This window comes from Alligator mississippiensis, chromosome 6 (genome assembly GCF_030867095.1).
Source record: "Alligator mississippiensis isolate rAllMis1 chromosome 6, rAllMis1, whole genome shotgun sequence".
Lineage (NCBI taxonomy): Eukaryota > Metazoa > Chordata > Crocodylia > Alligatoridae > Alligator > Alligator mississippiensis.
Genome location: NC_081829.1, coordinates 6,173,568 through 6,197,421, shown reverse-complemented (window position 1 = coordinate 6,197,421; position 23,854 = coordinate 6,173,568). Strand labels below are relative to the sequence as shown.

The window sequence follows — 23,854 nt, the reverse complement described above, 5'->3', positions numbered from 1 at the left end:
AGCTCAGGATCTCAGGGGAGGGAAAGGGAGGGAGGGGCCTTGACACCCCCCTGGGACGATCCAGCCATCATCACACCACCCGGCCCCTGACATTTCCTGCCCGCGTGATGACAGCCAAGTGACATTTAAAGGTCATCGGCCACGTGACTCCACTGCCATCACTTGGCATTTGGCTGCCCCATGATGGTGGGGGGTGCAGAGCCCGGCTGCCAGGGGGGCAGAGCTGGCCCGAGGCAGGGCGGGGAGAGGGGGCTCTATGTGGAGCTATGCTGTGCCTGCTCTGGTCTCAGCTCTGTGGGTACGTAGGGGAAGCCTGGGCCTGGCTGCCAATGCACCCCTGCACGTGCTTCCCCTTCAGCATGTGCAAACCTGTCCCCGTGCCCGCACACACCAGCTGCTCTGCGTGGCTGGCAGTGCTCAAACATATACACTTATCCATGCTGGGACGTGAGTACCTGGCTGAGCGCATGCTACTGCAAGTATTCACACTTGTGTGCAAATGTGTGTTCACCTTGAGACTTGCACGTTTCCCCCCCACCCCCATGCCACCAAGTGCTCACACAAGTGTGAACTCCCGTGCTTGCAGGCTGTGTCCTTGTGCATTGCCCTGCTCACACCCCCATCCCAGTGACTGCTCAGGCACATGGCTAGCCATATTGACATGCCAACTCCACGTGCGTATACCTGCTCACTCCCCACACCAAGTGCTTGCACATGTGTGAACAGAGTCCTGGGCTGCAGAGCTGCTCATTTCCCCATCCCACCATGAGCGCTCACACGCAAAGCCCCATCACTGGCGTGCAAGCTACTCCATGCCCCGCGGTGCCGCATCTGGCGGGAAGCAGGGAGCGAGGCAGGGTGGGGGCTGCCATGCCACTGGCAACACAAGGCCACTGCAGCCATCAGAGCAAGAGTAAGTGTTTAGCAACAGCTGCCTGCAATCCTCATGGCCCCGTGCTGTTGGGGAAAGGGCACATGTCCCTGATGATGTGAAAGCCCTGGAGATGGGGTCCGACCTTGGATCTTTGCTTCCTATGAGCTTACCTGGGACACGAGTGGGCTGGGGGCGTGACAGCAGCCTCCCAAAACAGAGGGGCCCTGGCACACTGGCCGCAGTCTCCAGGATGCCGTACGTGCGAGGAGGCTGGGGCACCCCGGACAGCTCATCAGGGCATGCAGGTCTCACTACAGCAGAGAGCAGGAGGGCCGTGTGCCCCCAGCCTGCCAACTCCTCTCTGGCTGTCTGATCCGGGCTGCCAGCTCCAGGCTGTGTCGGGGAAGGCAGCCGGGACCCATCTGTCCCTGTCACCTGCTGCCTGGCAGCCCCTGCATTCAGAGCCGGGTTTTACAGAGCACAGCTGTCACCCAGACAGATTGGGAGCCCCGGGCCTGATTGAACAGGGCTTGTGCCGTGTCTCTCCATGCAGCAGAGACACCAGATGCCATCACTACAGCCATGGGGCAGGCCAACACGCACAGTGGCTTGTCTGCCCAGCCAGGCTGCCTCGCCACCCAGCAGGCAAAGCCAGAGGACAGGACCGGCCCTCTCACCTGGAGCAGGGGTCCACAGATGGGCAGGGGCAGCCCTGAAGGGACCTCAGACTGGCTGGGCAAACTGCCCTCAACAAGACCCCCTGCTCACACCACACTATATGCATGGGGCCCCACCACGGCCCCCAGCTCACCCACAGGGAGCATGTGGGTGCCCCAACATGGCCACAGCAAGCACACACGGACATGGTGACACTACCCTGATGCTCACACCCACAGTGAGTGCACACAGACCTGACACAGCCTCGGCGAGCACATGGAGGCCTCAACGCAGTTAGTGAGCACGTGGGGACCAGCCACTGCGCGTGCACAGGGAGTGCATGGGGACACTCTGATGCCGCCCTGCTGCTCACACCCACAGTAAGCGCACAGGCACCCGAAAGGGCCACAGCAAGCACACAGGGACCTGGACATCACCACAGCCATTGGACGGGGACACTCTAGGGTGCCCTCAGTGAGCACATGGGCAGCTGGTCACGGCCCTCGCTCACACCAGCGTGACACCCCAGCACACCGTCCCACAAACCAGCCCCTTCATTCCCCCCCAGCATCCTCACACCAGCCTGGCCCCTGAGCATTGTGCCCCACTGCTCTCTGCCTCCCTGCCCCATCCCCACTCTTTCCCCCACCTCCACCTGGGCGCTTACTTGGACACGGGGCGTTGGCACACTCCCTGGCGTCAGCGTGGGCTCCCTTGCACTCGGCCCAGCCGTGGGCTGCGACGCTGCACCGGCGCGTGCGCTGCTGGGTCCCGTTGGCGCAGGTCACCGAGCACCGGCTCCACGCGCCCCACTCCAGCCACTGGCCTTCCACTGTGGGGGAGCACAGAGAGGGGGTGGTTAGCGAGGGGGCCACGGGGATGGAGCTGCTCCCATCTCCCCAGTACATCCAGGGGCCTCCTGGCAATTCCCCCAGGGAACTATGCTTCTTGTTTGTGCCAAGGTAACAGCCTACTACTGCTGCCAGCTCAAGAAGCAGTTCAGCTGGGGCCAGGCTGCCCAGCTCACAGCCCTGGGTCCAAGTGCTGCCCCTAGCCCTGGTCATGGGCACCGGGGGCCTAAGCAAGGGGGTGAGGTTGGCACTTTTTGCCCCCTACTCTCTTGCTCCTCAGACCACAGTGTCCCCAGAGGCTCAGGGCTGCTGGCAAACAGGCTAAGGCTGCCCACAAAGCACTGATGGGCAGAGCTGCAGGGTGTTGGTACCTCCACCACTCACCCAGGCCAGCGGCTCCATGTCCAGGAGCACTGCAGGGCCTCAAGCCATAGAACTGCATTGGACCATCATGGCCCACTTGGCCCCATCCTGCCCTCCGGTCCGGAGACACAGCTGTGGGGGGGCACAGGGCATCCAGGAGCTGACCCTGGGGTCTAAGACTATAGGACAGGACAGAGGGTCTAGGGAAGCCCAGCATGGGAGTAGCCAGGGGGAAGATGGGTCAGGATGGAGGGGGGAGAGGAGAGGGCTGAGAGCTGGAAACCCCAGTTGGCAGCTTGCATGGCATGTCCAATGTGCCCCCAGGCATGGGGACAGGCCCCTGCAAAGGCAGGATGGCAACACCACACCTCACACCCGCATCGACTGGGACTCAGCCAGGGCAGGGCACCAGCTCAGCCCTGCAGAGGCACCAACCTTGGACCCACCGGGAAAGGGCTGGGTGAGCCACTGCCCATGGACAGGTGCCATAGAGGAAAATACTGCCCTTTAGTGAGCCACACTCCTGCTGCCAAGTTGATGAGAAGGGGCACAGGCCAGCAAGCATAATTTTGCTGTCATTTGAGTTGGCCAGCCCAGACCCAGCCCCTGCAATGCCACCTCCTACGCATGCCCCCTCCTTCTGGGCAGACCAGCTAGGACCCCTGTCTGCAAGCCAGTGCCACAGAAAGACGGATGGATGCACCCCTGCGAGACACGGCTCGAGAAGGGAGAGGGGAAGGAATGAAACCAGGGACAGATCCACGATGGACATGCCACAACCACCTGGAGCCCAGCACAACATGGGATGCCTCTGGCAGAAGGGCCCCAATCCTGGGCACTTGGCAGCTCCTTGGTCAGGGATACTCCCATGTGCCATTCCCTTAGGTCTTCATGCCAAGGCCAAGGCAGGGGCAAAGAACAAGCCCTAATGGAGCAGCAAAGCTATAGGCAACCCCCTCCACCACATACACACATGCTTCCTCCAGCACACACACTCGTGCACACGCACACACTCCCTCCAGCACACGTGTGCACCCACCTACCCACACATTCTGTCTAGCACACACTCACGTACACACATGTATACTTCCTCTGGCATGTGTGCACACACCTACCCACACAGTCCCTCCAGCACACACACTGGTGCGCACACACGCTGTCTGGTCACAGACTATCTGACCCCATCAAGCAATCCCAGCGGCAGCAGTGCTCTCGGCATTGCAAGCCCTCCTGGGTGACATGGGAGCCTCATAAGTGCTGCCTTTACTGGGACAGAGCCTGGACCCCATAGCTGAGTCCTGTCTCATGGGTGGGTACAGACAGGGAGGGTGAACACCTCAACCTGTTCCCCTTCCACAGCCGCTCCCAGAGATTTAGGAAGCAGACTGAGAGTTCGTCCCCTACAGCCGCCATGGTCAGTGCCCACGGATGGGTCTTTCCCCCAGGAACATTTGGGACCTGGGTTAATCTGCCCGCTCCTGGGGCGATGAGTTTTATGGGTGACGGATGTGCCGGGTGAGGAATAGCTGCCACGTGCCAGCTTTGAACCTGCTGCTCCTTAATCACTGTGTTGTATGTCCCCGGGCTCACCTCCATGTCTGAGGTGACCTGTGGCGGGCAGCTCAACCTGCCCTCCAGCCCTGAGTGCAACACCTTCCCCAGAGGACCACCTCCTACTCCAGCTCCTCTGGCCTTGACATGGCCCTTATCAAGGCAGCTACTCCCCACGTCAGCTTCCAGACCACCCGTACACCTGCCAGGAGGGCCCCACACCTGAGCCCTGTCTGCCCAGGGGACCCCTCTCCAGCCCTGGGCTGGGATGCTCCAACAACCCCATCCTGCGCTATGGCCCTCTCCATATGCCCTCCCTCCCTGGGGTCTAAGGGGGCTGCAGGACACTGGGGCAGCTGCAATGCCCGGGACCCCTGGCCTGTGGGAAGCCCTGCCATGAGGAAGGGGGGAGGCATTCCCTGAGCCTGGTCCAGCCTCCCCAGAGCCCCCCAGGGCAGGGGAGCGGCAAGGGGCACGCGGCAGAGGGTGAGATCCAAGTACTAACCAGGGCATTGGGCGATATTGCAGGGCTTAGTCTGCGCCGCGGGGCCCTCGCAGGCCTTCCCTCCGTGCTGCGGGGCCACGCAGCGCCGCGTTCTCGTCCGGACCCCTCGCCCACAGGTCAGCGAGCACAGGCTCCAGGGGGACCACTCCTCCCACAGACCGTGAACTGCAATACAGCACACAGCAGTCACGGCGCATGCTGCCGAGCGCCCACCACGGGGGGGTCAGGGAGGTGGCAGGGGGGCGCTGTGCCCCCCCAGACACTGCCTGGCAGCCCTCTAAAGGCACATGGGGCCAGGGGAGAGCCACGCAGTGTGGGAACTGCTGGCCTACGGCATCAGATCAGGGGGGCTTGTGGGGCGTGGGTCTGCCCCAGGAACACGTGCCTGCTGCAAAGGACTGCCCTGAAGTTGTGAAAAGAGCTGAGCCTCTGCTCCAAAGGGGCCAAAGCATCAGTGACCTGAGGCCTCAATGCCCTGTGACCAGGCAGGCGTTCCTGCCCTCTGCTTACAGATGGGGAAACTGAGGCACAGATGGGGAAATAGTGTCATGGAGCAAGTCAGTGGCAAAGCTGCAGGGGATCCATGGGTCCTGACGCCAATGCCCGTGCTCTGACTAACCCCCTCGTGACAGAGGCTTGTGGGTTTTGCTGCCTGGATGACCCAAATCCTACCCCAAGGCTCCCACGGGCAGATCTGAGGCTGGATCTTCTGTCCCGTCCCCCTGCTGACCTGGCCAGCAGAGCCGGGAGGGTCATCAGCCGGGCTCTGTATAACATAAAGCAGCTGCCCTGTGGGACCCAGGGAGGGGCAGGGATAATGGGGGAAACCCATGGAGCAGACTGAGGGGGAAAGGTCTCTCCCATGCCCAGCAGACCTCATCTTTCCTTGGCACAGCATTCTCACATGCACTCACGCACGCGCACACACACACACCTGTGCACACATGCACACAGCCTACTATCACACTCATGCCAGCAGCCCTTTCCTGCAAAAGCCAGCCAGGCAGGTGGCCCTGGTATGGGTCACGTTCTGTTTGTCTAAGGACAGTCTGAATTAAATCGCTCCAGCCGCCAGCATGGGAAAGAGCTGGCTGGCACGGAATATATGGAGAACATAAAGTAAAGCTACGCCTTCATTGCCGCTAATGGATTCTGCAAAGAGTGACTTGAGATTCTCACGTGCACATTTAGCACGTTCACCTCTTATGCAGCTCACAACGGAAAGGCAGTGAAGTGGTGCCAGCAATGGCCAACAGGCATCAGGAGAACTTCCTCCAGGCTGGGATTTTCCAAGTGAAACCAGCACTTTGCTTTGGCATCCCAAGGGACTGGGTGTGCCAGCTGACAAGCTGGGTAGTGACCTATAGGCCCCCTGAGCTCGAAGCCCAAGCGGCTGCAAGGCTTCCTCAGTGGCGGAGCTGAGCCCAGCCGGTTCCTCGTAGGCATCTGCCAGTGAAACCAGCACTGCCTTCACCATCGGGGGAACTGAAACTAGATCAGTGAAGCTGGGGCTGGTCCCTATGTGGACGCACTTGCTCCAGTTCAGTTCTACCATGTGCCCTTGGCCCCAAAATCACCCCAGTGCATCTCACACCGCTTCCACCAACTTGAAACCAGAGCTGCCTCCAGGCAGACAGGGCCCAAAGCTTGCATCCTGCACCTGGAGTTGTGCAGACGAGCCCGCCAGACCCAAGTGAAACCCTGCTGGGTTCACTGGGACACGCACAAGCACGTGGGACCCTCTCCGGGCCTGACGGCAGGCACAGCCCCATGGCAGCTGTCCGCATGGGCTCTTTTTAAACTGATCAAAACAGTCGGCACCTGGGTGTTTTTTAATGATCTGTAGAGATCCAGTACAACATAAAATGCCCCTTAGAGAGGGGAACCTGTGCAGCCTTCACTGCTTTTGCCACTGGGGCTTTCCAGCCAGGGTGAGAGTAGCTGCCACTGCATGGGACACCACTGAAACCCCTGAGATGCTCCAAGCCTGGTGCTCGGAGATGGAGCTGCCACATCGATGCCACGGCTCAGCACTGGACACAAAATAAGACCGTCCCATCCCCGGACGGGTGAGGTGAGAGCGAGCATGGTGCCCATGGGAGCACTATCCAGGACAACTGCTCACACCAGGAAAGCCCCCACCCCTGAATACAGCTAAAGACACAGGTTGAACAGTCTGGGCTGTGGACAGCAGTCTCCCCCACTGCCCCATATGCAGGCACTGACCCCCCCAAACCGGAGTGCAAGGGGCTCAGGTCCCCCTAGGCGCAGAAGAAGCCGCCTGCCAGGCGGGCACGGTCCCTTCTCCCATGCTGGAGGCCAATCTCAGCATGCCCACGTCCCCACCCTAAGGATCCAGGAGCCCAAAGACGAATTGCAAAGGGGGTTCTGCTTCACTCCAAGGGAAACTGAGTCACGGAGGGCAGGCGGTGACTCAGTTCAGGGGGAAGGGAAGCCAAGAACAGATCCTAGGAGTCCCGACTCGCAGCTGCATGGGCAATAATGGAAATATGTCCTGATCTCCCCACCCTCCTCCCTAGGCTGGAACCACAAGCCTCCTCACCCCCCAATTTATGCATACCAGTATCCACACTCCAGCCAGTCCAAAGAGGCATTCCCACTGGGTCACCCACGCTCAGAGCTGCCGTGCCTCCCTCGCTGGGTATACCCGCCCAACAGCACTCTCCCCTAGCAGGTACCATCACACAGTCACAGGCAGCACAGCTCCCAGGCCCTCCAAGAGCCAGTGCCCTTGCTGGACCCTGCAAAGTCACGGCTGGTTTCTATGATGTGCCCCAACTGGGAGCTGGGCTGAGAAGCCCGCAAATTCATTGCACCAATGCCAGAGTCTGCTGGAAGCCACCGAGGCTCTGGCCAAGCAGCAAAGTCTTAGACGCGAATACAAAGTGGACCCAAGCCTACGCACGCTGCAGGTCCTATGTTGGGGACCAGGACAGAGTCTCCCTCACCCTGCCAGACCCCTCACACCAAGCCACAAGCCCCAGCTTAAACAAAGCAAGAGTTTGCAAGAGCCAAGGGTGCTCCATGCCAGCTTGGCACAGCTCAGGCTGGAGGGTGAGGGGGCTGAAGGCAGATCCCAGAGCTAGAAACAGCTCCCAAGCTGAGGCAAGCCCAGAAACAGCTCCGCAGGCAGAGGGGAAGGGCAGGAAAAGGTGAGTCCCTCCTGGGGTAAGATGGGGGGAGCAGGGCCGCTGCATTACTCCAGCTCAGGAGGGGAGAGGAGTTCAAGGTCACCCATGTCCCTCCCGTATCAGAGTACTGCCCTGTCCCCACCTAGTGCCAGGGCATTTGGATACCCCCAGCTCATGCCACAGCCTGGCTCTGCATCCCCGTTGGAAAGGGCAGGTTCGTGTGTCTCATGGGGCCCCTGGCTGCGGGGCACAGAAGACAGTGCCCCCAGCTCTGGATGTGAAACCACCCCTGCCTCCCCGGACATGCTGCTCCCCCCGGGCGCGGTACCTGGGCAGGTGGCGGTGTTATTGCAGACGCGGGTCTCCCGCAGCAGCCCGCTGCACAGCGTCCCGTAGGGCGAGGAGACGCAGGACCGCGTGCGCACCTGGGAGCCCTGCCCACACGTCAGCGAGCAGACGCTCCACTGCGACCACTCCTCCGCTGCCGGGTCCCCTGGGGGAGACAGGGACACGCATCACGTTAGTCCCGGCCTCCCTCGGTGCCACCACCCACCTGGGCTCCAGCACCCAGGGGCAGCTGGAGCTAAGGGAACGGAGGCTGCAGGGAGGGGAGATGGGTCTGGGCACCCTATGGAGCAACACTGAGGGGAGAGGAAGGAGGGAGCAGAGCCTGGGCATGATGCAGGAGGGTAGGATTCAAGCCCTGCAGGCTCCCTCCCTCCTTCTGCAAGAAGACAAGCAGGAAGGGGGCTGGAAGGGCACATGCCGTACAGACTGGGGGGAGCAGGTGGACTCCAGAGGGGTCAGCACCCTCCAGGCTGGGCAGGTGTGGGTGTCCATCCCTTGGCACTGGCTCCACAGCCCCACCGGTCCGATCGGGCCCACGGCTCAGGCCGCACACTCCATCTCTCACCCCCGAGCAGGCCTGCTATTGACATTTCCAACAAGCCCGCTCTGATGAAGCTTGATGAGCTCTCGAAAGTTATTGGACAGGCCAGAAGTGGGGACATCAGTTTGAATTAAGCAGGGAAGGAGGCAGCTGAAGGGTAGTCTAGCATCTGCGGGGGCAGAGCAAGGCTTTTCCGGAGCAGGGCTCCTAGCCGGGGGGTGGATCCCACAGCCCGGGGAATCCCAGGCTGGTACCAGAGTCACTGCCAGCCGCTCTGCTCCCTGCTACGCTGGGGTGAAGCTGGGGAGCTCCCAACCCCACTCCACTGACTTCAAGGGAGCAGACATGATCAGGCAGGTGCAGGAGGCACAGAGCAGCATGAAACACGGGTGCTGCTGCTTTGCTAGCACTGGGCCCACTGGTGAATACTGGGCCACACACCCCAGGGGGGCTGTGATCACTGTAGCCCTGCCCAGCACATGCATTGCATTCCCAGTCCTGTCTCTCGGGGTGTTTGGCCAGCTGGCTTTGGCATCAGGCACTGCCTGTGGCTGTAGGGTCCCCTGGGGATGCCTGGGGCACTCCCCACCCATGCAGGGCACTTGGGTTCGGTCCTCCTGGGTCGCCAGATACGTGCAGGTCCGTGCATTCCCCTCCCTAGTATTGGGGGGGGGGGGGGGGTTAGTCTGAGCCAGGGCGGTTTCTAGCTGGTGCAAAGGGCCTGATCTCACACCTGGCACAGGGTCGACCATCAGAGGAGGCTGGAGGTGGTGTGTAGCCAGCGCCTGGGCTCTGCTTCTGCCCTAGTGCACCAGCCAGCCCTGGAGCTCCCTGCCAGCAGGGGATCTGGCTGCTCCAACTGGGAAGGGGACAGTAGGAGCTGAGATGGAGGTCCCTGCCCCCCACTGCAACCCTTGGGGAGTGTGTGGCCCCAAAGGGCATGTCTCCCTGGCATGTGCAGGGAGGGCACACTTCACCCCCTGGTGAAGCCAATCCAGGGGCACCCCAGCAGCACATGCCAGGGCCACAGGGCAGGCAGGGACCGCAGGGTAGGTCTGGGAGCCTGCCCAGCAGCTGCCTGGGTGATTCGGCACACCAGGCAGACACAGCCAGCCCCGATCACTCTCCTGGCCGCCAGCTCCATCCGTCTTCCGGCACGCAGAGAGGCCCGGGGCACATCAATCACAGCAGCGGGGGAGCACACCGGGCTCAAATTACCCCGGCGAATTTGCTAAATAAATACTCCGGAGCTAAACAATTAATAGATTTTTTCCTCTTTATCACTCTCTGAGGAAGGTGCAAAGAAAATATATAAATGGAGCAAATTAACTCAGAGCACGGGCGGAGACGGGGGGGGAACTCACTCCATCTCCAGCTGCCCAGGGCTTTGCAAAGGGAAGGCGGGCGCAGGCTGTGGAAACCTTCCCCTGGTTGCTAGCACGCACTGTGTTACTGTCACCCCAGGGCTGACTCACGGGTGCGGCAGGACTGCAACACCCCCCACCCCTGTCGGAGACACCCCAGGAGCACGCTGCCTTCATTCCTGCCAGCCCTACAGGGCAGGGCCTGCTGCAGAGATTGATAGCTAACAATCCCCCAGTTTTATTGCTAATTGTGTTGAGCCTCCACCAGTGGCAGCCTCGTTAGGCACAAAAAGGATTAAAGCATACAAATAAAGGACGGGGAGAAGGGCAAGGAGGGACCCAGTGGCAGAGGCTGGAGTCAAACCCAGGTCCCCTGAGGTCCAGCCCAGTGCGTCAGCTGCAGAACCAACCTCCGGCCCCGGGGACAAGTCCGGGTGCCCCGACCCCTGCCCTGCAGGTCCTACCTGGCAACCCGCTCTGGGTTAACCCCCTCCTCTCCCAGCTGCAGCCTGCTGAGGGGTTTCATAAGAGTGCTGTGGGGCTGGCAGCAGAACCGGCTGGCATCTTGGCTCAGCGTGGGGCACATCTGCTAGCCCCCAGGACCACCAGGGGAAGCACGCACACACGTGTCACTGCATGTTCTTGCACGCATACATACGTAAGCCTCTGTGTACGCACAGCGTCTCCCATGGGCAGGACCAAGGCTGGAGGCCCAAAAGCCGCCCGCCCTCTGTGGTTCGCAGCACCCCGTCCTCCGGCGCACAGAGCCCCTCGCCCCGCAGTCCCCGCCACACCCATACCTGTCTGTGCCATGTAGACCCCGGGCTCATCCGCAGACCTCGGCCACTGCGTTTTCACCTTCTGATTCTCCTCCACGTCATTGCCTGGAAAGCAGAAAGAGGATGCCGGTGAGAAGGCAGCTGGGCAGGGCCCCCCAGGCAGTGTGTGCAGCCCCACCCTGGGCAGATATCACTGCCTTTGCTGGTGTGATTGAGCCAGGGCTGGACCCTGGCCTGCCCCGGCCCCTCTAGAAATGCTTCATCCCGGGCACCCCAGATGCTGCTCCTTGCCCCTGCCCCCTTGGCTACAGCTGTGGGTTGTTGCCCTTGGTCTGTTGAGCAGCCATGGAGGGGTGCAGCAGGATATGCCAGGGTCGCTTGGCCTGGGGGGACAGGGATGGCCTCCTGGCTGGGACGTGGCACGGAGCACGGACCTCTGGTCCTGGAGTGAGGGCAGCAAGGCTGGGTCTGCGGCAGCTGCCTGGAGGGATGGAGGCCTGGCTGCCGCAGCCAGGGCTGGGCAAAGGGGAGCCATCACTGCCATGGGGATGGGGAGCTGGAGGTAACAGGGGCCAATCCACACAGTGCATCCACCTGGTGCATCCCCAGCTCCCACCAATCTCTTCAGATGTCAGCGCCATCCTACCAGGAATGCCCCTGCTCCAAGTAGGCACCTTTCTGTGCCCACCGAGTGCCCCTTTGGTGGAGCGGGGAGAGGCAGGTCTGCCCTGGCACCGGCGCCTGCACTAGCCGACGCATTGCCCCCCTCCCGCTCCCCACTGCTCGCTGCAGCACGATGGCATAAATGTATGGCTCAGCTCACCAGAAATAACAAGAGATCCATCACGGGCACGTGGCGTGAAATGAACAGGCGCGCACAGCACTCCCCACGGGCACGTGTTCCACCGCCGGCAGGGGAGGGGGCTGGCATGGCCCTACCCTCACCCAGCTCCCCCCAGCCCTAGTGTGACGCATCCTAGGGGACAGGATCACTGCCCCACATTGCGGGTGGACCCAGACGCCAGCCTGGGGAAAGCCACCAACATGGCTGGGAGCTCTCACACATGGACGACCCGCTCAGAGCAAACCACTGGCACCAAGCAAGAGCATTCAACCCCTCCGGGCTAATCTCGGGTCTTGATGCCAGTCAGGCCCAGGGGCCTCCCTTGGGCTCTGAGGCACAGTCCCCAGCATCTCAATGCTCCCAGTGGTCAGGGAGGTGGGGAGAAGGGGCCGGGGCACGGTTGACACTAGCTGCAAATGTGGGAGGCAAGCAGGGGCACGGCTTGGCCAATAACCAGGCTGGCACAAGCTTCTTCCCAAGAGCCATGCTCAGGGGCAGCCTGGAGGGCAGAAGTCCTCACCCTCCTGCCCCTGCCCTCCCCTCCAGGCCCTGGGAAAGGATGTCCTGGGCTCTGGCGCTGCCCGTCCCTCTCCGCCATCTCCTCCGGGCACTCTGCATCCTCCTTATCAATATCCCCGCGGTGCCTGTAATATATGAGGCCCCCGCCGGGCTCTGGCTCAAGAGCTGATTGTGTTGACACTTATTAGCTCTATAAAAAGGCCCCAAATTTACTGACTTTTGCATCGGACTTAATATAATCCATGCCCCGGTGTGTTCCCTCTGGAAGGGCTCCACACAGCTACAGCACACCAAGCTGCCTTTCCCCCCCCACCGCCGCCAGCCTCTGAGCAGCCCTGGGACGCGGCTGGAGATGCTGGGGCACAGAGAGTGGATCGTGCCATCAGCTGAGGCCAAGAGCGTGCCATCCCCTGACCCCTAGAGAGATGGGCATCCAGGCCAAAGCGGGACAGCCATGTGCGCCTGATTAGAAATGCCTGGGAATTATGCATGTCAGAGCGTGCGCCCAGGGACCGTCATAAATCGCCGGGATATACGAGGGCACTTCCCCCGGTTATGTTCGACAAAGAAACCAAATTCAATTTCCTCCTGAAAGCAGTAAATCTCAGGCTGTCGGGCCCCGTGGAGCTGCCCCCAGCGTCGCCCGCTACCACCCCACACGCTGCGTGCCTCTGCTGCTCTGACCGGGGCTAGGGCATGACCAGGGGTCTCTCTCTGGCCAGAACCACCCATGCTGGTGTCAAGTGGACCCAGGAAGAGCCTAGGGCAGCTCCAGCCACTGGGCAAGCCAAGGACAGTGCTGGGAGGGGAGGAGGAGGCAGTGATGCTGGGGTGGGTAGAAAAGCTAAGCCAGGTCTGTTCTGCAGTCACCCCCGTGAGCCCCGTGCACTCCCACCCACCCACGATACCCCCACACACCACCCCCACATGCCCCCTACGCCTTCCCCCATGCACTCCAGAGCTGCCCCAGGCATCCAACACGCACCCGCCACCCCCATCGTCCTGCCCCTGCGTCCCATGCAGGAGCTGAACCACGTGGCTGCCAGCCTGGCCATGTCTCTGCTGGCCCCCACACCCCTCCGCTCGCTGTCTGTGGTTTCTTTAGTCATCATCCTCCAGGGAAATCAGCCTGTATTTTAGCGACAGTAATAGAGGGCCTGCGAGGCAAATTTACACTCCGTCTGATTGCTCAGATGAGGACAGAGAAGCACTTAACGCCGGCACTGTCATAAACCCTCCCCTCGGCCCCAGAGAGAGGGGAGGGGGCAGATCAGCACGTGCTGGCAGTGCCCCCCAGGCCACTGGTACACAGGATGTGCCCTCCTGCCTTCAGAGCTGGTGTCCCGCTGGGAAGGAGCTGGGGAATGACCCAGCCCAGCTAAGACCAGACTCCCCAGCCCCCTCCCAGTCTCCTCTGGGCTCCCAGCCATCTTCTGCCCAAAGCGGAGGTTGAGATGCTGGAACCGCATGAGCCAGAGACCGCCCTGCGACCCACCATGCCAAAGACACGCATCTCCTCACCTGTGCTCAGGCCCCCGGGAGAGATGGGGCGACATCCACAGCCGCTGCATTGCCAACAGGGAAACCGAGGCACGGCAGAGCTGGGCACCCAACCCAAGTCTCCAGCACGGGGCTGCAACCCTGAGGCCGCCCTGTCCTGCTGGTCCCCCACGCGGCTGCGGCTCCATTCCCTGCCCTTCCCCACTCCCCAAATTATGCACGGCGCCTTTCTTTTTAATCATCCTCCATAAGTCAATTCCCCCGCAGCGCAGAGGTTGCCATGGAGACCCAGCAGCTTGCAGCCACCTCTGTTTTCACCTCGGAGGCGACGCTTCGCTCTCCTGGGCAGGGGATGGGGTGGGCACGCAGCGGGGTGCACCCCGGCAGGGTGAGGGCATAGACCTGGAGACCTGCAGATAAGACCATGGATGCAGCCCTGTCCTGCCCAGCCCCACGAGGCTACAGCCTCTTTGCCCATGCTTTGCCCAGGTTGATTGCGTGCCATGCTCCAATGAAAACCCACGGAGCTCAAGCTTCCCCAGCTGCCCGCCTTGGGGGCACAGGGCCCTGGCAGCGACAGGAGTCGCCTGACCCTTTCCCCGCTGTTCAGTGCTCCCGGGGTTGGTGCCTGAGTGCTCCCGGCTGCCCTGGGATGTGACTGCTCTGATGAGCTCCTGACACCACATGGTTTGTGCATTGCAATGGACCACTTTTGGAAGCTGGCACTGCACGGGGATGGCATAGACACCTCCCCATGCCCAGCAACAGTGCCTGCAGGCAGCCTGCACTGTGCAGGGATCCATAAACTGCTTGCTTCTGAGGCTTGGGGCAGGCTAATTAGCAGGGGCAGGTGAATTAGCATGGGTCAGGCCAATTAGCCTGGGTCAGGCCAACTCACCTTCTGCCCAGCAGTGCAGAGCACCCCGCTTCATACATTGGCCCACATGCAGCTACATGGTTCCTGGCTCAGGAGGGACTGAGGTGCCTAATTCCCATGGGAACTAATGGGAATTAGACACCGAGATCCCTTTAAGGATCCTCCCCTTACAGTCTAAATAGGCTGGAGAGCCAAAGAGGAGGAGGGCAAGGCAAGAGGAGAAAGGGCCCAGCAGGCCAGTGGCATAGCCGCACATGAGACCCAGGTATCTGGACTCCCAGACCAACACCCTGCCCCTCCAGCACCACTGCCCCCTCCCAGCTGGCACAGACCTGGTCCGGCTGCAAGAGGTGACAGCACAGGGCACGTGCGGGCAGAACACGGGTACTCACGGGCACTGAGCAGCTGTGTGCACATGCACAGTGCCAGGGGGCTGCATGTGTGCACATGCATATTATGTGTGCAAGCATCCAGGGATTACCCACATGTGTGCAAATGGTGCGTGTCTGCACATGCAAGCGTGCACCTGCGTGCTGGTGCAAGCCCAGGAGCAGCATACTCTCCCACCAGAGCCTTTGCCCTTAATCGAGCAGCAAAGACACGCCCGGCAGGTGGATGCAGCCAAGTCTCAGCTCTGCAGGCACCTGTCCCTCCCAGCGCAGAGACCCTCCTGCCAGGGCCAGCCCCCGGCTGCTGCTCCCCACCTCGTGGCCTATAGCCAAAAGAAGGGGTCTCTGCGGCATTGCCATGTGGCTCCCAATTCCTGCCCAAAGAGTATAGCCTGGGAGTGGGGACACGGAGCCCAAGGCTGGCACTGTGGGGGTGGTGGCTGGGCAGGGTTAGGGTCCCGCAGCCCCAGGGGGATGGAGGCAGCCCCGTGGGGAACGGGTGGTGGGAGCTCTGCTCAGAGGAGGCCCGATGAGCTCAGAGCTGGGTGCTTGCCAACACTGAATCAAAGGCGCAGCATTCAGCCCCAGAGCCCGGCCTGCCGAGGGAGACCTGGAAGGGGAACAGGCGGCTATTCTCCATGGTGGGGCAGTGCAAGTGGGGCTTGGGGGGGCGCCAGACAGGGGTCAGGCCAACAGATCCCCCTCCCCCGTCTGTGCCAGCCTGGCACATCAACTGCGCTCTGTCCTCCCGGGCCCACCCCCATGCCAGGGAAGATGCGGCAGAGGGAGGCATCAGAGCAGCCCAACCACGGCCGGGCAGGACAAGGATGGTGTGCACTCACGTGCAAATGCGCACACGTGTACACATTTAAGTGCACCAAAGCACTTACAGCCTTGTGGCTTGGCCTGGTGACAAGGATCCCTAGTGTAGACAGGGCTCCGCAGACAGGACCATCAGCTGTCTCGGCAAGCAGAGCTGCATCCCCACTGGCAAGAACCACCAGCCATGCAGTGGTGTCTTCACCATCTCTCCCCGGCAGAGCGTTGCAGCACACACACACAAGGGCTGAGCATGCCTACAGGCCTGCGTGCTAGTGGGCAGCCCTGCCCAATGGTGCTACAGCAGGAGAGGAGGTGCCAAATGCATGAGAGAGAAGCATGTGATGCCGCAGCACGTGTGCAGGCCGGTGCACTGGGTCTGAAGGAGGCAGAGCTAGGAAGCACACTCCAGGAGAGGAGAGGGTGCGGCTGCCTGCATAAGCATGCAGCTGGGAAAAGAAGTGTGCATGGACACTGGTGAGAGAGAGGGAGGTGTGCAAGAGCAGGCATGCACCCTGCAATGCCCAGCACCCTGCCAGTCCAGCCTCATTCAGCCCTGAGCCCAAGTGCCTGCAGCAAAGCAGCCCCAGGCTGGAGCATCAGCTCAGCCGGGTCCTGCTGCCTCCTGGGGCCTCAGCAGTGAGCTCCCGCGTGCTAGCCCCTCTCCCTCTGTCCCTGCCAGCCCTGCCAGCGACAAGGCTGCGAGAGAAATGAATTACCCCCGACGACTTCATTGCTGCGCTAACATTTCCCATCCAGGTGCCGCGGGGTTTTAATTGAATGTCAAACATAATTTGGCGGAGGGAACCGGAGTTCAAACAACTGCCCTTCCAGAACAAGCGGCCGCGCAGCCGGCTTCAACGGGAGTCACGCACGGCCCCAGGTGACACCACCGGGCAGGCATGTACCCTGCACAAGAAGTCCCATCCAGCCAGGCCGCTCAGCGGGGGACCCTTTCTCCTGTGGCTGCTTGTTACCTCCTGGCCCCGGTCGGAGGATGCGGTGCGCGATGAGTTTGGAAGGACTCAGCTCACATGCCCCGCAGCAGAAAGACCAAGATGGGGCATGGAAATGGCTCCTTTCTCCAACTGGCCCCTCAGCACAGAAAGCCTGGCTATCTCGCGATAACACACAAGCCCAGTGAAGCCAAACGGGGCTGCTTAGGCTAACAGTGGTGGCTTGGGTCCCCACTGTGCCAGGCCCTGTACGGACCCCAGCAGGGCTGGACACAGAGAGAGGCTCTAGGGGGAAGATCTTTCAGCCTAAGCAGGCCTGAGTTCCTGGCCCCATTTCTATAATGGGGGAGCTGAGGCTGAGAGGGGAGTGACCCATGGTGACAAGGCAGGCAGTGGCAGAGTCAGCCCAGCCCAGCTTTCCTTCCCCACCCACCTTCCCTTGCAGCCCCAGCACTCCCAGATGAAGACCAGCTGGGCAGGCTAGTGCTCCTTCAGCCCCACAGCCCCTCCATGAGTCCGGGACAAGTGTCACTGACCCCAACTCATGCCTCGAGAGGCCCAGGCTGCCCTGGGAGCTGCTCTGAGCTGTGGGTAGGTGGCTCTGCGGACAGCAGTTCACAAGCAGCTGAAGGCAGTGAAGTCAGTGCAGATCCCTGGCCTTCTGCTTTCCTCACCCCATCAGCAGGGGCTATGCGGGGGCCCTAGCACCAGCCCCCCTCGGGGAATATGTCTGCCAAGGCGGGGGGCTCCTAACCAGCCATGCCAAGTTGCACGTCAAACCGCAAGGCAAAAAAGTTCCCAAGGAACATGGTGATAGGTGGTCCTGTGGTCAGCGCAGGCTGGAAGCTGAGTCTGCAGGGTTTGCCCATAAAGACACTTAGCGCCTGCTAGAAATGCTGAAGTCTGACAGAAGAACAGAACACAGCAAGGCCAGCCCCACATCTGGGAACATCTGGCCAGCTGTGTTCTGTTCTTCTGTCGGGCTTCATGGGGGAACACATCATGGGGGAACATCTCGCCAGCTGTGAGGCACAGGGCAGCTGATGGGTCGCAGCTCCCAGCTCTGGCCCCCTGAGCGATACGGGGTAGGCATGGTATCATCGATGTGCTACAGACAGCATCATTCCCATCCCAATGTGCAGGTACCCCCACCTCCCATCCCCCCCATCACATCTAGACATCCCCAAGACAACACCTACCACCCTGAACACACCCCAGCAACCCCAGCCACACCCTTGGCAGCTCTAAACATCCTGCCAACACCCACGGATGACTCCTGACAACCTCCAGACACTTCTCAACACCCCCAGACAGCCCCTGACATACCCCAACACCCAAGGGTCTGATGCTCCATAAGTGTTTGGAGGAAGATGCTCTGAGATGCAGACAGTGCCTGTCCCTGAAGGGAAGAGGCCTGTTTAAGCAGAAGCCTGGGGTGGCTCCTGGGTGACTCCAGTCACCAGCCCCTGGCCAGAAGGGCCAGCTGCCCCAATGAACAGTGCACCGGGCTTCTGTCCTTGAGGACCTCACTTGGGTCCAGTGGCCAATATGGAACCTGCCACGTGGCTTGACCTGGGTGGCAGGCAGGGCAGGAATAGAAGAAGGCAGGCAGGCAGGATTAGGGGGCAGCTGGGCAGGATTTGGGGTTGTGGGCAAGGCTGAAGGAAGGGCCTGCACCCTAAGTCAGGACTGAGGCAGCGCTGCAAGGAGCTCCAGGCTGGACCGGCAGGGAGCCCAGAGGCAGGATGAGGGGCAGGTGGCATGGAGGGGGGCAGTGCAGAGCTGGAACAGGAGGGCAGCAGGGTAGCTCTGAACTTGGCGTGCCCAGGCAGCATGCAGGGGCTGCCCCCCTGACCAGGCAGGCAGCTTTCACCACACCGCGGGTTCATGCACTTCCATGACCAGCCAGTGGCCTCGTGCTGCTGGGTTAACAGCCCAGCACAGCCTTGCTGAGGTGCTATGACACGCTGGCGGCAGTAGCAGGCACCTGGGCATCAGCTGTCAAGGGGAATTTGCCAGAGGAAAGGGTCGCTGTCCCTGGAAATTGTTCTCAGTGTCAGCACTGATGCAGAATGACAGGGCCCAGTGCCAGGGCACTCCATCAGCCACCAGCTGCTGCAGCACCAGGGGAAGGGGAAGCCCAGGAGCTCCCACCACCAGCTGGGCCAGCAGCAAACTTGGGCGAGGGATGCAGGGGAAGGCAGTAACCCAATGACCTGGGCTTTGCTGGGAGAGAGGGGAAATCAAAGACGCCTTCAATTCACACATCCCCTCATCGAACAGAATTTGGGGACCTGCTGCAATGTCCTGGGCGTCCATTGGCCCCAGCACCAGAGGCCAGGTCAGGCCAGACCAGACTGGGCTTGCTTCTTCCATGCCTCATCCAAGGTCAAATCCAGGCACAGCTCCTGCTCTTGGTGTGCCAGACCCACCACAGGCCGATGCCCACATCCAGTCCCTGAGGGGCATGCAGGAGGGGCAAGACAAATGCCAGGGGCCTGGGTGCACAGACTCCAAGCACTGGTGCCTTTGACCCTTCTCCACCCACAGTGAGGCAGGCTGGGGGCAGGGAGCCTTTGAGCAAGGGAGCCAGGCTGGGGCAACTGCAGAGAGCAGGGTGCTGGGGCAGGCAGCGGGGTGCCCCCAGGCACCAAACGGGGAGCATGTGTCCGTCTGGTGGGGCTGAGGGTTCAGCACACACAGACGGACGGAAACCGGAGATGTGGTGGCTGGAGCTGGAGCCAGGGGTGCAGCTGGGGAAGGGTACAGCCATCACCCGCTGCAGCAGCCCGGCCAGATGGCACAGGCACCCCCATCCATACAGCCTCAGCACAGGGGCCCAAGACCCTTTGAATACCCCATACAACAGCCTGCTACTGAAGCGTGGGGACCCCCCAACCAATGCACAGGAGCCCTATAGTGCAAACCACCAAGGGAGATTCCCCCCAGCCAAACCTCACCCACCGTCAGGCCCAGCCCTCCCCGGCTGCAGTCCGGCTCCCGCCCCAGCGCCCCCTTACCGTATTTAATCTCCGGCACGTATAAATCGTTCGCATTCCCAGAATGCAGTTCGGTCACGCAGCACTCGCTGCTGCTGCTGCTGCTGCTGCTGGGGATGGCGGGCGGCGCCAGGGCGTTGGACAGCGTCTCGTTGCGCCGGGGTGGCGCGGCAGCAGCCGGGGGGCTCTCGGCTTGGCAGCTGCAGCCCGTCTGGGTGAGGCCGCAGTGTGGCGTCCCCCGGCCCCCCACCTGCAGGCACTCCTCCAACCAGCGGCACAGCACGCTGCAGGTGAACTGGCTCGAGTTGTTGTTGTTGATGAGCAGCACCTCCACGAAGCGAAACTCCAGGGCCGCGGGGGCCAGCAGGCGGGGGGCCGCCTCGGGCTCGGCCGCCAGGCACAGCTGCACGAAGTTCTTGTCGAAGTGCAGGAAGGTGAAGGGGCTGGCGCCCTGGCACAGCTCCAGCTGGGCCTCCAGCTCCTCGTCGCCAGCCTCCTCGCCCGGCGGGGGTCCCCCGGCCTCGGCCCGGGGGCCGCAGCTGTAGTTGGAGAGGTAATGGTCGAGGGGCAGCACCATAGGGGAGAAGTGCGTGCACACCTGCTCTTCCCGGTTGAACTTGAGGTACAGGGAGTACTTGGTGGGGTCGGGGTTCTCCAGGGTCCACGAGCAGCCGGAGGTGATGGTGGGGAAGAGGTCCTTGAGTGAGAAAGAGCCGTAGAGGACCCCGGAGGCCAGAGCTGAGCAGGCGCTGGGAGCCGGGTCGAAGCCCCGCGTGAGCCACAAGAGAGACGATATCACAGACAGTAAGAGGGGACCAGCAGGGGTCATCCTATGTCATTTGCCCTGCGAGGGGGAGAGAGACACAGTCAGACCGGGCACTGATGCCCTGGGGTTATTAAGCAGCACCAGGAAGCCCCGGAGATGCCCCAGGCACCGGGTCATGGCAGTATTGTAGGCAATGAGGTTAATCCACGGTGCGACAATTGCTAATTGAAAACTTTTTTTTTTTGCCAGGGTACCACGTGGCTCCGTGCCCGGAGGCTGGGAGGGACAGGCAGGCTGGCATGGGGTCAGGAGGCTGCATGGCAGTGTGGCCAGCACCCAGGCAGTTTGCTTGGAGGGCAAGGGGTGGGTTTCTGCCCCCTACACTGGGGTTTCCATTCAGGGCCCTCACAAAGTTTTTTCATGCCAGGCTCAGAGAGGAGCTGGAAGCGGGCAGAGAACAGAGGGGCCAGGAGCATGGCCGGGGCCAGGACCCCCTTCTCCAAGCACTCACCGGCCAGGTGCAGGAAGCCAATGTGGGCTTCCTGCCTGGCACAGACCCGAGGGTGTCCTGTCCCAGCTGGCAATGAAGGACCCCAATGGGACTGGGTATGGATAGGTCCTACCAGATTGCCTCACCCCAGGGGCTCATTGAGCCAGAGCTCCTCTCTCCAAGAGGACCCAGCTCTCCTGGGACAGTCTGCCCCAACTCCTCTCCCCCCCACAACCCACACACATAATGGCCAAACCCATGCCCTGGGGTCCAGCCACTGCCTGTGCCACCCCCAGACCCCAGCCCTGCACGCACCCCCGGAGTGACGGGGAAGCTGTCGCCCTTCCAACGAGAGGGAGGAGGAAAAGGCCGGGCCTCTGGTGCTGCCTGCGATTATCTATTCCTGCCACATCTCCCCCCAGTCCCAGGCGACCGTGCCAAGGAAACGAAGCTGCAGCCCCAGGCCCAGGATAATTTATCAGCTCAGCACATTTTCATTAGCAACGCCCTTTCCTTCGAGATGCCCAGTCCACCGCAAGAGTGCCCCAAACCCAGCTCTATCCCCTTCCCGCAAAAAACCCAGCTCCTTCATTTAAGAGAGCCTGGCCTATCAGCCAGGTGCCAGGATCACCCATTCGCCAGCACAACGCTCTCAGCCCTGCTTTGTCACGGGAGAAACTGAGGCACACAAAGACTGCTGGCCTGAGGTCTCTTCCAGTGATGGAAGCTGGCGGGCAAGGGGTCTGGAGCCCATCTTTGGCTGCCCTGGCCCCTGTGGCCCGCTTCAGAGAGCTGCCATCCTCTGCCACCTTCCAAGCAGAGCAAACCCAGCTGCAACAGGAGCAAGGCAGCATAGAGGGCTGGAAGAGCAGGAAACTGTGGGTCAGCATGGGTTGGCATTAGCGGGGCGGCTGTGGGAGCCCAGGCTGTAAGTCAGGAGTGAGGGGCACCGGCAGAGCAGGTGGGAGCTGGCTGGGATGGAAGGTGACTCCCTGAGCTACCCAGGCAGGGATGGACAGGGCTGAACGAGCAGGGGCTGCAGGTGGAGATGCAAGAGCACTAGCAGAGTGGCATGTGCACAGCACCAGCCTCCAGCTCCTGGCATGGGTCCCTTGGGCTCAGAAAAAGCCATGAAATCCTCCCTCGGACGCAGGAGAGAGAACACTGGAGCAAGCATGGCCTTTCAACTGCTCCGGTCCCCCGCCGCCAGAAGGGCTGGCAGGGGACACAGACAGAGGCCAAGGGGACAGGGAGATGGGGCTGCTTCTCTTCAGCACAGGGAAGAGCATGTGTTGGATGGGAAGGCAGGATGCCTGGGTCCCTGCCTGGCAGAGGAGCGGCCAGGGATGGAGCCAGGCTCTGGGATCAGGTCGCCTGGGTTTTGCTCCTCAGTTTGCTGAGCAATGCAGCCTGGACGGCATGAACCAGACACCTGGGCTCTTCTAAGATGACTTTCTGGGGGACCACTGGGAGGCAGCATGCCCTTGGAGGCCTCACCTTCCCCAGCAGCAAATGGGAGCTGAAGCAAGTGGGCTCCGCATGCAAAGCCCCCATTAACCTTTCATGGGAACGGCAAAAGCCTCCGGAGAGTGGAGGAGCCACGCTTCCCTCCAAGACCCAGAGCTCCAAGCTCAGGCCATGAGCACAGACCAATCCATGTGCACAGAACTCTAGTGTGTGTGCACACCAATCCACACATGCACACAAATCTAGTGTGTGTGCACACCAATCCTTGTGCACACCAAATCCTAGCGCATGTGCACACCAATCCACACATGCACACAAATCTAGTGAGTGTGCACACCAATCCACACGTGCACACAGAACTCTAGTGTGTGCACACCAATCCTCATGAACACTAAATCCTAGTGCATATGCACACCGATCCACACATGCACACAAATCTAGTGTGTGTGCACACCAATCCACATGTGCACACAGAGCTCTAGTATGTGTGCACACCAATCCATGTGCACAGAGCTCCAGTTTGTATGCATACTAATCCACACATGCACACAGAAATCTGGTCAGCGTGTAGTGTGTATGCATACCAATCCTCATGCACAGAGCTCCAGTGTGTATGCACACCAATCCACACACACTTGCACACAGAATCCCAGTGCATGTGCACACCAATCCATGTGCACACAGAACCCTAGTGTGTGCACACACCAGTCCACCTGCGTGCACAGAACCCTAGTGCATGTGCACACCAATCCAAGCGCACACGGAACCCTAGTTTGTGCGCACAACAGTCCCCATGTGCACATCAAGCCATGCACAGAACACTACTGTGTGTGCGCTCCAGTCCATGCACAGCCCTCCCCGCTGTCTCACACCCTGCTTCTCTAAGGGGAGAGGGGAAGAGTGGCCCGGGGAAGAGCTGCATGCAGACCCCTGTGGGAGCTGTGTGCAGTGCTGGCACCTTCCAGGCACGCTCCCCACAGCCAGCTCTGCCGAGGCCCCGCTGCTCCATCCGAAGCGGGAAGCATCCCCGGCTCTGAACCATGGGGTGGCTCCTGCCATGGGCCCCGATTGGGAGCCTCAGACCATGCCACAGGTGCCCAGGGCCAGCGGTCAGCCTCTCCCCTTCTCACCATGCCCCAGGGGACAGGTGGAAGACTCCCCAGCTCCAATCCTGCTGAGATGGGGTGGGGGACAGCCCCCCAGCAGGGTCTGGGTAGAACTATGCACCTGGGGGCTGGGCCCC

General features: G+C 61.3%; 1 protein-coding gene across 4 annotated transcripts in view; it reads right to left on the bottom strand.

Moving 5' to 3' along the window:
• The window catches only part of ADGRB2 (adhesion G protein-coupled receptor B2), a 190,606-nt gene that overhangs the window by 28,787 nt on the left and 137,965 nt on the right, over nt 1-23,854 (bottom strand). For 2 of the 4 annotated variants that reach the window (XM_059729584.1, XM_059729586.1), the window contains exons 4-7: nt 19,910-20,732; nt 11,007-11,090; nt 8,282-8,446; nt 2,199-2,363 (exon numbers count right to left, since the gene is read on the bottom strand). In XM_059729584.1, the coding sequence (XP_059585567.1) occupies nt 2,199-2,363; nt 8,282-8,446; nt 11,007-11,090; nt 19,910-20,717 (1,222 nt within the window). In that variant the 5' untranslated portion in view covers nt 20,718-20,732. Of the gene's footprint in view, nt 1-2,198; nt 2,364-4,801; nt 4,967-8,281; nt 8,447-11,006; nt 11,091-19,909; nt 20,733-23,854 lie in introns of those variants that run through there. The other 2 variants (XM_059729587.1, XM_059729585.1) reach the window with 2 other exon arrangements.